General features: G+C 38.4%; 1 protein-coding gene across 2 annotated transcripts in view; it reads right to left on the bottom strand.

Moving 5' to 3' along the window:
• HACD2 (3-hydroxyacyl-CoA dehydratase 2) overlaps positions 1-19,146 on the bottom strand; it is an 88,737-nt gene that overhangs the window by 53,446 nt on the left and 16,145 nt on the right. For both annotated transcript variants that reach the window (XM_036744788.1, XM_036744789.1), the window contains exon 3: positions 11,204-11,222. In XM_036744788.1, coding sequence (XP_036600683.1) covers positions 11,204-11,222 — 19 coding nt within the window. The remainder of the gene's footprint in view (positions 1-11,203; positions 11,223-19,146) is intronic.

Here is a 19,146-nt window from a genome sequence, read left to right as displayed (position 1 = left end):
GAGCTTGAAGCAGATCCACCCCTCTTATTTCAAGCAATATAGTAAGAGGTCACACTCACATAGATAGCATTTTAAGGTTGATAGGAAAAAGAGTGTGATACAGAAGAACATGAAAATAAGAGCAGTGTGAGGACCCCATTTCTGCCTCTGCTTCCTAGTGTACCAGTGGGCAAGACACTGACCCTCAGTTTCCTCGGAAATGTGAATAATGTTTAGCTGGAATGGTTGCTGTAAGCAAAATACTTTGTAAACTGTTAAGTGAAGAGCTCTCCTCACAATCCCATTATACAGATAAAATTCATTCAACAAAGCTCCTTCTGTTTGTCTGTCTATTAAGCACCCCAAGCTGCGTAAACCCAGCCATCATCTCCTCTGATGAGTCAGGCGGCAAAAAGGGGATAACCCCAGCCCTTGGGAGGAAAAAAGGTTCACGCAAGGCACTATGGTCACACAGAGAGAAACAAAGCAACCCAGGCCCTCACAGACCTTGTAATCTACTGGAAAGACACATGCACAAATGAATGTTGTACAGGGGAAACTGAGGAAGAGCAACAACTAGAGGTAGGAATAAAGAGGGAAGGCTTCACTGAGGAAGGAAATACCTAAATTATCTGGAAGAGAAAGATTCTGAGCCACAAGGATGAAAAGGGAATGTATTTCAAACATGGAGAACAGTTTATGTGAATGCACAGAATTGGGACAGGGAAGTTAGTTTTGGGGAACACACCAGTTTGCCTGGAAAGGGGAACAGCATGGAATGAGGCTAGAATGTTATCAAGAGAGTACCAGACTGTGAAAACCAAGATTAAGTGACTTGTCTAAGGCAACAAGGCTAGTAACCTATATCGCTGGAACCAAGACTCAGTGCTTCTGATTCCAAGTCTACTGAAGATATCTGGCAGCCCGGGTCTTTTAAGCTGTTAAAGCTTAAAACTGCACTAAGACTTCAGGGACAGTCTGTAGACACCAAGTTTAAACATGTCCCAAAAAGATTCGCTCCACCCTTCCTACCCCTTATTAACACACAGCCCCTTGATCAGCAACCTTGTCTGTAATGCTGAAGTGAGGAAGAGCAACGGTGAGTTCTTATACGCACCAAAAACACGTCACCAAAATACATGATGAGCAATACCGACACAGCTTTTCTCACACTCAGCTGCCTCCCACATTCTGTCCAAGCTCCTCTGCCGGGCTTTTCCAGATCTCCATAATCTGGTCCCACCTATATCCATCCACCACTGCCCAAGAGGCATCCTTCACTCCAGTCGAGCAGGCCTCCGCTCTGTCCCACTATCAGTGTTCATCATTGACCCTGTGTTTTTGCCCTGTGGTGTCTGCTCCCTAACATGGCCCCTTCCTTTCCTCCTCTCTGCCAATGCAAGGCTTATCTACCCTGTAAGGCCCAGCTCAAGCCCCATCTCCTGCATGAAGCCTTCCTAGACCACTCCATCGCACAACAACCCAACTTTCATGGTACTGTCACTGTCATACTTTATTACTCTCTATTATTTAGCACTTAATTATCTGTTTCATTAAGACTTCAAGTAGACTGTTAGCTGTTACAGGTTAGGAGTTATGCCTTTTTTCTTTTCGATCCCTTCAATTTGGCATAGTTGGTGCTTCATACACGTTTGTTAAGTGAAATGCTAAACGAATGACTCATGTTGAATACAGAATGCCCTTAGCATTAAGAGAGAAATATCTGCAAAGGTTCCTGGTAATATGAACATTGATGACTAATATAGCATAGAATCATAAAATACTGAGTCAAAACGGATCTGAAAAAGCTCCTCTAGACCAAATCCTACATTGTACACAAGAGGAACTGAGGCTTAGGGAGGCTGAATGACTTGCACAAACTTAGTGTTGCCTCCGATAATAAAGGAGGAGAATACCAGGGAAATAGGGACACGGTGGCTGTCTTCAAGTTTCTGAACAGCTTGTTCTATGTGGCCCCAGAGGACAGAAGTAGGGGCAATGAAGAATGTGCAAAGTGGCCAGTATGGATCTCCTTCAGTTACCATTAGAGCAACCAAAAGGCCTCCCGAGGTGGTCCCTTGGAGGACTTCAAGGAAACGCTGGATAGTCACTTGTCAGCTATGATACTGTGGCGATTTCTCCATGGTGGGGTCGGACTAGATGGTCAATGAGGTCCCTTCCAACTCTCAAATTCTGTGATTCCATTCCCCCCCTTACTCCCTTCCCTCCTCTACCTGGCAGGGAAAGGGCAAAAACTAAACAGAAAAAATGCACTTTGAACCAGAAAGACTGGGCCTGGAGGACTAGCTTGGCTTGGGGAGACTGGGCTTAAAAGAGGCCTGAGTTCTACAAAAACAGAGCTGGTACCTTAAGTCAGGCACTGGCAAACTATGGCACTGCACACACGAGCCAAGGGTGGGCCATGCAAGAATTTTTAATGGCATACTCTCAACTAAATAGCCTCAGCATGAGCACAGGCTTTACAAACGCCGAGGTTAGTTAGGGCTGCCGAATCACACGCGTACAACTTTACTGACAGTAGGCATATGCAATTTGGGCTAGTATCCTTAGATTTCTTCAGCTTGTGCTTTTATTTCTTTTGAGGGTCTTAATTTTTTTGTAAATTATGCGTATTTTTATATTAATGCTTATTGATTATATTTAATAGGTAAAACTAATCAAGTTTTATTCATTCATTCAACCAGAATTAAGGTACTGTACTAGAGCCTGAGGATGTTAAGACAAAAGGAATTAATGTTCAATTGTCCTAAAGGAACTTAGATTCTACAACACATGTGTAGCTAAGCAAATAGAAAGTACGTACAAAGTAATGGGAGGGAGTAAGGAGAGGGTACACTTAAGCTGAACCTTGAGGGGAGCTAGGAATTCCAAGAGGCAGAGGTTAGGAAACAAGAGCATTCCAGGCATGGGGGACACTGTGCAGAAGTAGACAAAGCTATGTATTAGGAACAGCAAGAACAGCTGGGCTGGAATGGAGAGTGTGTGAGAGTAATGTGTTATCGTTAGGAAAGACGTATGTTTGAGCATGCCAGTAAAGGACTTTAAATCACTGAGAGAGGAATTTGTATCTTATCATAGAGGCCACAGAGAGACACTAAAGCTCTTAGAGGAGGGGAGTGACACAGTCACATCAATTTGGCAGCTGTGTGGAAGACAGATGCTTATCATATGCATTCTGCTGCTGAGGGGTTGCTAACATTCAACTGGGGGTTGGGAGAGGGGATGCGAATTTCCCTACCACACCCCCAATCTTTCCTTGATTGGCCCCAAGGCCTATAGATGGGAGTTCATTCCCTGACTGACCATTATTGCCGTAATAAGGATATTGCACAAACACTGTATGAACTCTGTAAAACCAAAAGGCCCAAATGGATGCTTCTAGGCCCTCTAGGTAGGCTATAAGAACTCAGGTCCATAGGGGCTCAATGAAGCCATCTGGCCCACAGTGTCTATGTCTTGCAACCAAGACAGAACCCCTAGAGACAGGCAAACTGAAGTCTAGGGTATCTGTACAATAGTAATTATAGTTGAAGAATATCCAAGGAACCAGTGGTCAGAACATGAGGGCATCCAACATTTCAACACCATAGAGGTGGTAATCTAATTTAATCGAATCACACCTGAAGAGTATTTTTGTTCTTTTATTCAAACCCCTGAGAAACTCTAGAGGAAGAGAGAGAGAGACAGAGGGACAGAGAAAAGATGAAGCTCTTCCACAATATAGATATTTTCAGACATAGTACTTAAATTTTCCTTACAGGCAGACACCCCTAGAAAATGCCCCTGTGAATGCCAACCTATATTGAACAACCTGAACACAATGAAATTGAAAATTTTTGAAAAAAATGGAAAACATTGAAATAAAAAACACTGAACATATAAAAGTATATAACACAATTACATATTATATGTTACATAGTATATACATGCATGCATATATATGTATATATAGATTTGTGTGTATGTATCTATCTACATCAACATCTATGCACGTATGTAGAAGACCTGAGTTCAAATGTTTAAATCCTGCTTCAAATATTTAAATCCTACTCTAGTTGTGGTGCCTTGAGCAAACTGCTCAACCTTTCTCAACCTCAATTTCTTAATCTGTCCTAGGGGAGTAACAATGGTACCTATCTCAGAAGGTTGTGAAGATCATGTGAGACCCTGCAAACCTTATATAAATGCTAGCAATTATTACTGTTAAATATATGTTTGACTCCCTATTACATGCCCTTGAGATTCAAAGGAAATTGCCTTTTTTATCTTCAGTATTTAAAAAAAAACCTAGATAATAAGTAACTAAGATTTCATCTAATCACTGTTTCACAAAATACTGGAATTTGAGGGGGCAACCGGATGACACATGAGAACAGTGGGACAGAATGTCTGCAGTAAGGCCTATCCTGAAAAATACAGGCTATGTGGTCTGCTAATCATGCTCCAAAACTAGCACTATCTCCTTTCCAATAAAAATCCCCACTCCCTGAGTACTCTAGATTTTACTTAAATATTGATTTTATAAAAGCTAATGACATTTTCATTTGGTTGATCGAGGCTACTTTGACCAAACTGTTTTTTCCCCCTTCTCTTGTTATTCTTTAGGACTTGGGTATTCCTATTCTAAGTATGGCACTCCATTCACTCTGCTACCTAGGCTTGGCTTGACCTTCCCAGGAGGTATTAAATTTTAAAAAGTAAGCTAACCAAGTGACTCTCAATTGGCAGAGATGTGAGACAAATCTTTTTGTGTGGACTGAATAGGGTTAGAGCAGGGGGACTTCGGAGGCCACTCAAATGCCTCTGGCCTCTAGGAGAACTAGTTACACACCTCATTAGTCTGCCAAGAAATAAAATATATGGAATCAATATTCTCTCGTAACATAAACATACACTATCCGCTAAACTCTTTCTAACTATACAAATCTCTGAAATGAATTCATAGGCTTCAGGTTTTTGGTTTTTCTGAATAAGGAAGATATTTGAAACTTCAGTTGTGGACACAAATAAACAAAGGTCTCCAGTACTAGTTGACCAATCACTAAGATCAAGTTAAAACACTCAAACCATAAGCATCACGCATTTTTCTGTCCCCTAGCTTTTCAAGTCCCGCCTCTCCTTACCCACTATAAAATGAGTTTATTTATAACAAAGCTCTTCTTCACTTGTATATTAAGAAGCTGTGTCTAAAGGATCCATACAAATATAAAAAGTCACAAAGTCATTTGAAAAGATCTTACAGGAGAGCTACAGAGTTCAATTGGGCTATAAAACATGAAATTTCATACCTTGTCAGGAGCAGCCCTACAAATATCCTTAAATATAATATTGTGGAAATATGATTTCCAATAGAAAAGTAACAAATCTAGTTTCAGGAAACATAAAAGAATGTGAACCAGTGCCTAGCTTTTAATGGCCTTTGTCATCATTTCTTAAGGGAACTCAGAAAAACACAATTTTTAAGAAATGTGACATTTGCTTCAATGAAAACTGTACTACTCATCAAAAAACAAAAACCACAAGAAAAGCACTCTTAACTTATTTACCAATTCTGTTGAGCTCTTTAGAAAATACAAATAAATAAAGACTGCAAGTTTTTTTTTTCCAATCTTTTCATTTTCAACTGAAGGAAAAAAAATACTCCCTTAGTTGTGGCAAAGGGTCAGGATCCTATTTTGAAAGCAAGAACATTCTTTCATCTTGTAGATTTTCACTTGGAGACCCCCTTTTGCCACCTTGCACTCTTTCTTCACAACTATGGTTATAACTGGTGCAGAGGCCCCAAGTGATGCTAAGAGTAAAAGGCCATACATTATTAAAAAGTGGAGTTATTTTTAAAAGAAAAGGAAATGAATGTGAATGCTTCTATACAATGACACAACAGTCACATGGCAGAGAACCGACTCTAATAGAATTTAGAAAATGAATAAAGCCTATCATCATCACTTTTTAACATTCCAAAAAATATTTCATTGTCTTATGGTATGTAAACTGAAGACATCTCAAGGTTCTTTTTAAAAAGTCCTAAATTTCAAGCTATTACTTATATGAAAGCGGGGGAGAAATAAACCCTTATTTCAAAATTAAACTTGTAAGCTGCTTAGAGAAAAAAGCTGTGAGTAATGATAAAAGAGTCTAAGAAGAAAAAAAGAATAGCATTTTTAAAACAAATCTCTTCAAAATATGAATTTCAATTCAAAGAATGAAAGGACTTTAATAACAGATCTCCTAAATCTCAGAGAAGTAGATGACAATGTTTGAAGAAGTTTAGCTGAAATAAGACATTCTTGCATCAGAGGTTTTGCTGAAAATCTTTTAAGCACCAGGGATTTTTTTAAAAGGCTCTTCATGTCAAAGGTGCAAAATTTAGATGTACTCCAGATTTGTCTTGAGTCCTCACTGTTCTCATTAATGATAATTTTGTTCTATTTTAGATGTATTCTTATGTATGGCGTAAAAGTCCTCACTGCCCACTGATAAGGACTTTGTCCAGACCACTGATAATCTCTCCCGGATGAGGTGTGAAATCCTTGTCTTATCCTGAGTTGCCCAACTGAAATGATATTAAAGATGATTCTCAGCCAATTCATATATCATAGCTAAATCTCCGGACATGGCCTTTAAAAAGGAGGCAAGAGAGTTGTAAGTGTAAGAATGAGAGGAAGGGACAATGATGAGGCCTAACCAGATTCTCCCCACCTTGGATCACTGCCTGGTCTTGGCAGAGGGGTCTTGTGTAGCTCAATGAATGTGAGATTACCAAAGAAATGCGCTCATTTCTGGTGGATAGAGTACCTGAAGAACTATGTACAGAGGTTCACAATATTCTACAGGAGGCAGCAACAAAAACATTTCAGAGAAAAAGAACAAGAAAGTAAAATGGCTGTCAGATGAGGCTTTACAAGAAAGAAGGAAAGCCAAAGGTAAAGGAGAAAGGGAAAGATATGTCCAACTGAATGTAGAATTCCAGAAAACAGCAAGGAGAGATAAGGTGTTCCTTAAATGAGCAAAGCAAAAAAAAAAAATAAAAAGGAAGAAAAACAACAGAACAGGAAAGACAAGAGAGCTCTTCAAGAAAATTAGACATATCAAGGGAAAGTTTCATGCAAAAATGGGCATGATAAAAGAAAAATGGTAGGGATTTAACAGAAGCAGAAGAGATTAAGAGGTGGTAAGAATACACAAAAGAATCATACAAGAAAGAAAAAAGACCTTAAACATCAACAATTAATGTGGTTACTGATCTAGAACCAGACATCCTGGAGAATGAAGTTAAGTGGGTCTTAGGAAGCACTACTAACAATAAGGATAGTGAAGGTAATGGAATTCCAGCTGAGCTATTTAAAACCCTAAAAGAAGATGCTGTTAAAATGCTGCATTCAATATGCCAGCAAATATGGAAAACAAAACAGTGGCTTCTGGGCTGGAAAATATCAGTTTATGTCCCAATCCTAAAGAAGGGCAATGCCAAGAAATGTTCAAATTACCAAAGAATTGCATTCATTTCACATGCCAGCAAGGTTATGCTTAAGATTATGCAAGCTAAGCTTCAGCAATTTGCGAATGGAGAATTATCAGCTGGTTTTCAAAGAGGCAGAGGAACTAGAGACCAAATTGCCAACATTCTCTGAATTAGGGAGAAAGCAAGAAAGTTCCAGAAAAACATCTGCTTCTGCTTCACTAAAGCTTTTGACTGTGTAGGTTACAAGAAAATGTGGCAAATCCTCAAAGAGATGAGAGTTATCAGATCATCTTACTGTCTTCTGAGGAACAAAAGATTAGTTGAAGATTAGAAAAGGAGTACAACAAGGCTGTGTGCTGTAATCTTATTTATTAAACTTATATACAGAATACATCATGTGAAATGCCATGCTGGATGAATCAAAAACTGGAAGCAAAGCTGCCTGAACAAATATCAACAACCTCAGATATGTAGACAATACCACTCTGATGGCAGAAATAAAGTGAAGAAGAATTAAGAAGCCCCTGATGAGGATAAAATCAAGCTTGAAAAAAACTAAAATCTTGGCAAGCGGTCCCATCGTTTCCTGGCACACAGAGGGAGAAGAAATGGAAGCAGCGTCAGATTTCATATTCTTGAGCTCAAAGTTCACTTCAGATGGCAACTGCAGCCATGAAATTAAAAGACACTTGCTCCTTGGAAGGAAAGCTACAGAAAATCTGGACAGCATACCAAAAAGCAAGGACATCACCTTGCCGAAAAAGGTCTGTATAATCAAAGCTATAGTTTTTCCAGTAGTAACGGATGGCTGTGAGGATTGGACGATAAAACATCACAGAACTGATGCTTTTGAATTGTGGTGCTCTCTTTTCAGAGTCTCTTGGACAGCAAGGAGATCGAATCAGTCAACACTTAAAGAAATTAATTCAGGCTATTCACTTGAAGGTCAAATACTGAAACTAAAGCTTAAATATTTTGGTCACATAATGAGTTTGGAAAAGACCCTGATTTTGGGAAAGACTGAAGGCAAAAGGAAAAGGGGACAGCAGATGATGAGATGGACAGATAGTGTCATGGAAACAATGAACATGAACTTGGATAGACTTCAAGAGAGAGTGGCAGATAGAAGGGCCTGGCATGCTATGGTCCATGGAGTTGTGAAGAGTTGGACATGAATGAACAACAACTGGCCACCCTTGCAAATCTAAGGAACAGCACACTATGGAGGAATTCCTGGACCACCAGAGGAATTTTTGGCCCAAGGAGCAAATCTGGACTTTGTCCTTCACTGGTAATATTAGTTATATGTGGACTGTGATGGTCTGGAAGATTCTGATGTCAAATAGTTTTACCTCATAAGAGAACCTCAGGGTAGTATTTTAAGTCTGGAAGACAGTGAAAGTCCCTATGGGGATGTAAGGCTCAATGGAAATGCTTAACTTTCCAGCATTCCTGAATTATTTTTGGGGAAGAGTATATGTGTTTGGTAAGAATCCAGGTTATTGCTCTAAGTTAGGACTCTATGGTATATGGGTCCCTGGCACAGGAGACTCACCAGTGGAGTGAACTATTTTACTCTCTAAGAAGCTCAAATTCTTTCCTCTTGACAAGGGACAGGCAAGGGGAAATGGAGTTAACCCCAGAATGATAGATGGAGCTTGTCGTGTTTATGAGCTCTGATGTGTACCTTTTCTCTGCTGGGTTAAAAAAAAAGCCTTATATATTCAATATATTGTTAGCCTGAGTGCCTGCATGGGCCATTTTCCTTCTGCTATGGAAACTTAAAAATGAACTGCATTCTGATGTTTCCAGAGGAAGAAATCCTGCAAAGGATATTACTCAAAAGGAAAGCATGACTACTATTAAGCTTCTAAGACTGAACCAGGTTCATGTAAACCCACAGCTTTGTTGCTGGTCTACATTTAGGCTAAATAAAAGATATCCTCTGGTTTCCTTTATTCACATGCTTATTAACCCCCTCAAAGAAATCACATAGGTTAATGAAGCATGATTTTCCCCCCAAAATGTGCTCAGTCATCCCAGATCAAGTTCTTCCCTCACAGTCTCCAAACTAGAACATGATTATAAAGATTATTATCTTACATTTGCCTTATCCTTTAAATCTTCAAAGGGATACATATATTACATTATCTCATGTGATCCATACAACAACCCTGGTAGCTTTTTAGCAAGGTTTTATTATGGCCATTTTACAGATAAGGAAAGTGAGGCTTAGATAAGTTTTAAGTAGTACTGACACTATGATTCCTGATCTAGCTCTTGCAACATCTACCAACTGCTTCTCAATTACTGCCTCTACCCAAGGACAGTGATCAGTGTCTCAATGAAGAAACTGAGACATATGAGCAAAAAATATTTCTTTCACAAAGCCTCATTAAAAGTATGTTTTCTCTTCGGAAAATTTTTTACAGCAAGTTTCTCTGATAAAGGTCTCAAAGATATGGAAAAATGAGTCAAATCTATTAAGAATAGGAGTCACTCTCCAACTGATAAATGGTCAAAGGGTACGAACAGGCAGTTTTCAGAAGAAGAAATCAAAGCTATCTACGATCATGAAAAAATGCTCTAAATTACTACTGATTAGAGAAATGCAAATTAAAACAATTTTCAGGTACCACCTCATACCTATCAGACTGGCTGATACGAAAAGGAAAATGACAAATGTTGGAGGGGATGTGGAAAAACTGGGACACCAAATGCACTGTTGGTGGCACTATGAATTGATCCAACCATTCTGGAGAACAATTTGGAACTACGCTCAAAAGGCTATAAAACTGTACATGCTCTTTGACCCAGCAATACCAGTACTAGGTCTGTATCCCAAAGAGATCAAACGAAAGGAAAAAGTCCTATATGCACAGAAATAGTTATGGTAGTTCTTTTCGTTGTGGCAAAGAATTCGATATTGAGGGGATGCCCATCGATTAGGGAATGGCTTGGACAAATTTTGGCGTATGACTGTGATGGAATACTACTGTGATGTAAGAAATGACAAGCAAGATGGTTTCAGAAAAACCTGGGAAGACTTATATGAACTGATGCAAAGTGAAATAAGCAGAACCAGGAGAACAATGTACATAGTAACAGCACTACTGTATGATGATCATCTGTGAATGGTTAAGCTGTTCTCAGCAATATAAACCCAAGACAATTCCAAAGGACTTATGATAAAAAATGTTATCCACTGCCAGAGAAAAAACTTCATTTTTCTTTGGGATTTTTTTTGGGGGGAGGGGGAGTCTGTTTTCTTTTACAACATGGCTAACATGGAAATATGTTTTACATGACTGCACATGTATAACCTATATCAAAGTGCTTGCCCTCTAAAGGGGGAGGAAGAGGAAGAATCTGGAACTCAAAATTTAAAAAAAATGTTAAAAATTGTTTTTACATGTAACAGGAAAAAATAATGTGCGTGTATAGATATATTTTAAAGTATGTTTTCTTTTCTCAGAAATGTCTCTGAAAACCCAGGATATATCATTTACTTACAGGGAAAGGAGGATTCGGTAGTTTTAAATTAAAATGTTCAATGCTGGCATTCAAATCGTAATTACGGTTTCAGAAACTCCAAACCATACCAATAATGTATAATCTCTACACCTACAAATAATTTCTGGTTTTCTTCTAATTACTCAAATAATTGGATAATTCTATTATGCCTTAAATCTTAAAAAATTAAAACCATTAAGTATATCAGAGAAAAAATTCCACACTTACCTATAGCACAGTGTAAAATCTAGAAGAAAAAACAGAAAAGGAACATTAGTGAGAGCTCTGAGTAGAGATATCTCAGTGATGTTACCAGTAATAATGTAAATGAAAGGTTATAGGCTGATAAGTGTTTCTTGTTCAGAAAAAATTTTAGACTAAATACTGATTAGTTTGAAGATTTCCTAAGGATTAAACCCCTTTACACATTTTTAGTCAATTTCAATTCAACTCTCTCTAGCATACATGCACATTACATTTACATAATAATTATACTCAGGTACTTCATTTCTCACCCCTGATGCAAGAACATTAAATTCAATTCAATGCAAACTATAAGAAAGCACCCAAAATGAAACTGTTCCTATCCTCAGAGAGCTCATATTCTACTGGAGACACAACAGGTACTCAGATAAGTAGATGAAAAAACAAAACAAAACAAAAAACCAAAATCTGAGGAAGGAGACAGTACTGACAACTGGTGGGATCAGTAACGGTTTCCAGAGGAATGGGCACTTAAACTGACCTTTGAAGGAAGATAAGAGGTATCTGAGATGTAGAGATGAGAAACATCGTAAGACATTAGACTTAAAACTGAATGTGACTTAGAGATCAAGTTTCAATTTTACAGATAAAGTGAATTTTGCAGAGAATTTTGCAAAGGTCACCTAAGTAAGTAAGTATTAAGATTTAAAGCCAAGTGTTTTGACTCCAAATCCAGTGCTCCTTCTGCTATACCACACCACTATTCCTAACGTTCCAGGCATGGAGGACAACCTGCACAGAGCATAGTCCAATTCTGCTGTTAATGTAGTCTGAAATAGGGTTGGAATTCTACGTAGAAGCTAGATTGCAGAGGACTTGAATGCCAGGTTGGGGTGTTTGTATTTTATCCTAGAGCCAACAGGGAGCTACTGAATGACATGGTCAAATGTATGCCCTTAGAAGATCATTTTGGCAACTGAATGGCAGACAGACTGGAGCAGAAGAGACTGGAAAGCAGAATGACTAACTAAGAAGCTATTACAGTAGTCCAAGTGAATGATGATGAAGAACTGAATTACAGTGTGAGTGGAGAGCGGAGAGATGGACGCTAGAGATGCCATGCGGAACTGACAAGATTTGTTGGGTGAAGAAAAGGGAAAATTAAGATATGACTGAAGATGTGAACCTGGGTAACTAGAAACAGGGAAGTTTGGAGAAGAAGTAGGCAAGGACATATACTGAGAGACAATCATGCTCATTTTTGGTTTGAATCATTTTGAATTTGAGATGCTGAAGGATTTCTAGGTAGAAATGTGCAGCGGGCAGCTGAAGATACCAACTCCAATGGCAACGGGAAATTTTAAATAAAGAGATTAATGCTTGATATGCAGATTTAGGAGTCTTCTCTAAAGGAACAAGAACAGATGAAATCATTAATGGGGAGAATATAAAGAGAGAAGAGAAGAGGTTCTAAGATTAAGCCACAAAGATACACATGTTTAGGGGGCAAGACACGGACACTGATCCAGCAAATTCCAGCACTGCATCTATTACGTGATACTGCTCTCCCTCCCTGGTCGTTTTTGCACTGGTAAATCCCAGGACCTGGCATGCAAGCACCCTAGGATATTAAGGGTTACAGATTTAGAATTTGGAAGTTATCTAGTACAACCCCTTCACTTCATGTTATGTGATTTAACCAAGGTCACACAGGTACTAAAGTGGCAAAGCCAGCCCTTTGACTTCAAATCCAACACTCTATTTAATTTATTACAGTGTCTTCCCTATGCCCCAATCAACCCAGAAATTGAAAAGAACAAAATTATCGATCAGTTTATCAAAGCATCTAATTTTAAAACTGTCTTTGCACCTCTTCCCTGACTTCTCAATAAAGAGGAAACAAAATATCAAACACAAAAATAACAACTTTGTGTTAAATGAGTAAGGGTTTAAAAAAGCAAGGAAATGATTCTACCTTCTTGTTGACAGGAAGATGTAGAGAACTAGGGGTACCCTAAGGCCTCTGTGCAAATAGGGACTTTCCTACAAATGGACCTATTATTCACATGTAATCTTTAAGCTATCTACCAACTTTCTATTTTTGTATTAACAAAGGTATAAAATTTCATGTAGCACTGAGAGGATCAGAGATCTACAAAGATATCATCTAGCTCAATGACCTTCTTTGCCACTACCTTCCTCTCATTTCCTGGGTTCCCAAATATCCAGACACTAAATTTCCATTTATGGGAATTTTTCTTAGACCTCCTCCTAGCTTCAATGACCAGAAAGGTCATCCTTTCTGCTATATGAAAGGGGGATTTACTCCGTAGAAAACATAAAAACAGACTAACAACAAATGAGTCAAGTTTACAAGTTACAAAGGATTTTATGTTTTAATTCTGGTTTTAGGCACAAACTACAGCAAACTAAGCAGCTTCCTTTCTTAGCTCCCTCTTCCCTCCAGTTCTGACATTTTTCTGCCAAGTCTTACCTTTTATAAGAACTCAGTTTTGACTCATTTGCTATGGATTTGGTTGGCATTGCTACTGATGTCTCAACTTTCTGCTCTAAGAATTTAAATTTAAATTTAGGCATCTCTCCCCCAGAGTAGATCATTCTGCAGAATACAAGACTTAAAGTGGTTGGTATCCTCCTGGGTATCCTGCCCTCCTGCTTCCCACATTACTTTTCTCAAAGGTATCATCTCCTTGGGCTTCAGGCTTTTACCCTTCTGCAACTGATCTCTATGTTCTGCCCCTGGAAAGTGTCTCTTCTTAACCTGCCTTCTCTATTCTGGTTGGTTTGCCTAAAGTAAATTGTACTGAATCATCCAGGTCAGTCCTGCCTTTACTGACAAAATTATCTCTGCTTAACTACCTTATTGTACTCTGCCCCATCTTCCTACCAGAATTCAAACTTTGCCCCTGGAACTCTGGGTTCTGACAGATGACCTTTCACCTTGTCCCTCCTAGAACCAGGCCATCATGCCACCCATTTCCACTGTGTTGCCACACAGACCATTACCCAACACTTGCCCTTCTCCAATATGCTCTCCTTTACAGGTTGCTATTAAAATGAAAGCTCCTTGAAGCCAGGGATTGTCTTATTGGCTTCTATTTGTATTTCCAGCACTGAGCACAGTATATAGCATGCAGCAAATGCTTAATCAATGCCTTCCTTTATCTTAGCAGAAGGGACCCTCTTCTCTAAGCCTCTCTTATGTGATTTCCAGTCTGAGCTCTCCTCAATCTCTCTGTCCAACATTTCCTTTACTCTGCTACTATCTTTCTGGTCCACCCATAGCTTCCCAATCTCAGTGGCCAAACTAAGCTGACTAGAGCCAATGGGAATTATTTTTCCTTGTTTTCAATTACTGGCTTAATTCTATGTCAGTGAATATCACTTAGGCTGGGTTGGGGAACCTGCGGCCTCAAGGCCACATGTGGCCCTCTAAGTCCTCAAATGTAGCCCTTTAACTGAATCCAAACTTCACAGAATAAATCCCCTTAAACAAAAGGATTTGTTCTGTAAAACTCGGACTCAGTCAAAAGGCCACTACCAAGGACCTACAAGGTCACATGTGGCCTAGAGGCTGCAGGTTCCCTATCCCTGACTTAGGCCCTGACACTCTTCGGATCCTTGTACTATGTTGTTATAAGAATGACAAGGAAAAATGTGTAGGAAATATAACAAAATCAACACATTTTCATTCCAACCCCCTACGTAATTGGGCAGAAAGCAATTCACCAGTCACTCTTCTCATTACAACTATCTTATAACATTTTAAGGTTCCATGTGACAGACTCAAATTCATCTCCATTTTGGAGCAAAGTATTATAAATTTCCTATAAGCCTCAAACCATGACTACGCTTAAGGCAGTGATGAACGGAGCTGACCTTGAAGCCTGGCCTCAATTGCCGCTTCTGACATATGTCTGTGTGATCCTGGGCAAGTCATTTAATATCTTTCAGCCTCAGTTTGCTCATCTGTAAAATGGTGCTAACAATGGCACTTACCTCAAAGATTTTTGTGAGGATCAACTAAAGAGCACTTTGTAAACCTCAAAGTTCTATAAATATCAGCTACTACTATTATGATGACGATATTTATCTATCTAAACTGTCAAAATCCTAAGTTGCCTGTAGCCAAGGTCTTATACTCAGCCCTTCCACCCGGTAATCAGTATAGTGCAAAGCATAGAAGATGCAACGGTCGATAAATGCCTGCTAGATTGAAGGGAAAAAAGGATGTGTAGAAAAAGATGAAGGAAATCTTTATCAGGGGCGGGGAGGGGGACTTTTTAAGCTATTCAGAAGAAAAGCTGTTTTTCACTAAAAGAAAGTTTTACCCTTCATTGCCTTATTATGTCTTCAAACCTCACTCTGACCACTCTTTCACACTACCCTATCAGTGCAATATACATGTACATACATCATATGTGTGTATGTGTATATACGCATGTATACACATACACTACATATATACACACGTATACATATATACAAATGTATAGTCATCTAGTTCAACTGGATCATTTTATACAACACAGACATTTTCAACATCATTAAAATATATTTTACACATCATATACACATACACATGTGTATATATATATATATGTGTGTGTGTGTGTGTATATGTGGTATGTATATAATCCTATGGACTATATGTGCATGCATATATACGAGATGTGAATACATATTAAATATTATCCTTACATGAATATCATATGAATTGAAATAATCACTGATTCTGTTTTTGTAATTGATTCTATTTATAGTTAACTGATTTTGTCCTATAGCTAAGTCATGATTCTTTGTTTCCGAACTTAATTCAGGAATTCAGCTGGCCTGTGATGAGTTAAATTAAATCCAGTTCTCCTGTTAATCACTGTTCTATTCTGGTGTCAAAGAAATCTGTTACCCTTGAAGGAGGCAGGCAGACACCAGAGAGTCTGGTCAAGTATCTTTTATACCACCAAGCTATCCTCCAAGGATATCTAGTTTGTTATCCAAAGAAGTCTGGTTTGCTATCTCGGTCCTTACAGACGCAGCTGGACTCAAACAATGAACATTTCTTAGTTTCAGAAGGGAAGGGGGGGATTGTTGCTAGCCCTTATTCCCAATTTCCAACCAATCATATTTTCTTCCATCTGTGATGCTAGCCTTCCTACTTTTTGTACTCCCAGAACTATAAAAGAGAAGTGTTCCCCTCATTCAGGGTTTTCCCTTTGCTGAGGAAGCTGACATCAAACATACTGGTAAATTCACATCTTACTAATAAATTCGGCTCAGAACTTTGTGCCTCAATCTAACTTAATTTTAACTGTTACAGTATATATAAGGGATGTGTATGTATACAGTAATTATCATCCTAATCAAGAATGTTCCTATTAATTAATTCCTATTAATTAATTAATACAGACCTCTTACCTTAAATCTCCTGAATCTTTGATTCAACAGAAACCAGAATTATGGCAAGCCCTAGGCTTGATGGAACGTAATAAGTCCAGTCAAACATTAAAAAAAAGTTTCTGGAAGGTGTGGCAGTTCTTACTCAATTCTGTAGCATTAGAAAATGTTCAGGGATTATATATGAATAGAAAGTCTGAGGAAAGGGCCTGAGTAGGTCTGGTAAAGGAAAGTGAGAGGTTTCAGCTAGGTGATGAAGGTTTTAGAGATGTGATGAAGCTTTAATGATCCAGTACCTACACACATACGCCTTGCCAACCCACCAATCCTTCCCCCTATCCCACCTCCCCACCTCCCCCCAGTCCTCCATACATGGGAAGGACCATGAAATAACCAATTTAGAGCAGCAAGGAATCTTTCAAGAAGCATCTAGTTCAACTCCCTCATTTTACAGACCAGGAAACAGAAGCACAGGGATTAAAGTAATTTCCCCTAAATGATACAACTATTAAATGGCAGAGCTAAGATTACACTCAGGTCCTGTGATTCCAAATTTAGTGATCTTTCTAAAGCATCATTTCTTAGTCAAGTTTGTTTCCAAATTGCCTTACTGCCATGCTAAAGCAAATCTGGGATTTACTATGAAAAGATTCTATAGAAATAATTGTGGTCATTTAAAAGGGGCAGAACCTGCATAAGGTATAGAACATTGCAATGTCCTACCCCCAAGACCTCTGTTCAAGTGGGAATTTTTCATATCTCAAAACTGATTTTAAATCAACCATTTCCCCCTCCATTTACAACAAAAAGCTGGCAGCCTGATTACTAGTCCTGTGGGTAAACTTGAAAGTTGTCATTGAAACCACAAAATAACCACCACACTAATTCCTTCAAAAGAGGTGTGGGTATGTTTTAATATGTACTTGCTTCCATGCTGCCATTTTCCAAAAATAAGTCAAAAGATGTTTTTGTTCCAAATGTTCAATGGTGTTCCTTAGATGGTGTTCCCACAGATGATTTTAAGAGCAATTTGGTCCTATATAATACATAGAGAGCACTGGAAGTTGTTTATAAGCACATAATTCTGTTGTTTGCACATCACCACACAAGTGAGGGACCTCGCCCCAAGCTGGAAGTTAAGAGTGAATTGATAAGAAATCTGGAGGCATCGACCTCCTCTACCACCACTCCAGATTGAGCAACAATTAATTAGATCTGTCATCATAGAAAGACTTAATACTTGACTATTTGCATGATTATAACTATTCTTTGCATACATCACATTAAAAATAAAAAAAGGAAGAGAATAGAGTCTCTATAAACTATAGGCCATTGAGCCATACTTGGATTCCAGCTAAAATTCTAGAATTTATTAATAAAGGAATAATAAACATCTAGAAGATGAAGAGAAGATCACAAAAAGCCAAAGTGGCTCTACAAAGAAGAGATAATGCTAAACTAATTGCATTTTTGGGGGGACAGGATTACCAGAATTTTAATTCAGGGGAATGCTATAAATTTAATTAGATTTTATCTTATTTTTAAATATGCTTTATTAATGCCTCTTGTCTTTATATCACAGTCAATTATGAGAATGGCTCCTCCCACACTATCTATCCAACAGGTAAGAAACCTCAGAGTCTCTGGTGTAGGGGAAGGAAGAAATTGGTATTGCTATTATTACAAATTCTACAATCTCTGGTTTCTATACCTATAGTAAGCTTTTAAAACGTTCAATTCTGAACACCCGAGGTTATAATATCGCTGCTATGAAACTAACTGCCCCTCTGAAAACACTGTTTATTCTCTCTATTCACCTATTCATAATGATGTTACCTAAACTTAGTATTGAGACTTCTATAAATTGGCTATATTGTTAAGAAAAATCAGTAACCTTCAAAGCTTTTGATAGCTATAATTAAAATATATCTTTTAAGAATAAACAAAGAGGTGAAAGAATTTTTACAACTAGTATCTCTGATAAAGGCCTCATTTCAAAAACATAGAGAACTGAGTCAAATTTACAAGAATACAAGTCATTTCCCAATGGTCAAAAGATATGAACAGGCAGTTATCAGATGAAGATGTCAAATTTATCCATAGGCATATGAAAAAATGCCCTAAATCACTATTGATTACAGATGCAAATCAAAATAACTCTCAGGTATCACACTACACCCATCAGATTGGCTAACATGAGAAAACAGGAAAATGATAAATGTTGGAGAAGATGTGGGAAAGTTGGAACACTAATTCATTGCTGGTGGAGCTATGAGCTGATCCAAGCATTCTGAAGAACAATTTGGAACTATGCCCAAAAGGCTATAAAATTGTGCATACCCTTTGACCCAGCAATATCGCTTCTAAGGCTGTATCCCAAAGAGATCATAAAAATGGGAAAAGGACTCATATGTACAAAAATATTTACAGCACCTCTTTTTGTGGTGGCCAAGAACTGGAAATTGAGGGGATGCCCATCAGCTGAGGAATGGCTAAACAAGTTGTGGCATGTGAATGTAATGGAATACTATTGTGCTATAAGAAATGATGAG

Source organism: Trichosurus vulpecula, chromosome 2, assembly GCF_011100635.1.
Source record: "Trichosurus vulpecula isolate mTriVul1 chromosome 2, mTriVul1.pri, whole genome shotgun sequence".
Lineage (NCBI taxonomy): Eukaryota > Metazoa > Chordata > Mammalia > Diprotodontia > Phalangeridae > Trichosurus > Trichosurus vulpecula.
The sequence above is the reverse complement of the archived record's forward strand: the minus strand, read 5'-3'. Positions and strand labels throughout refer to the sequence as shown.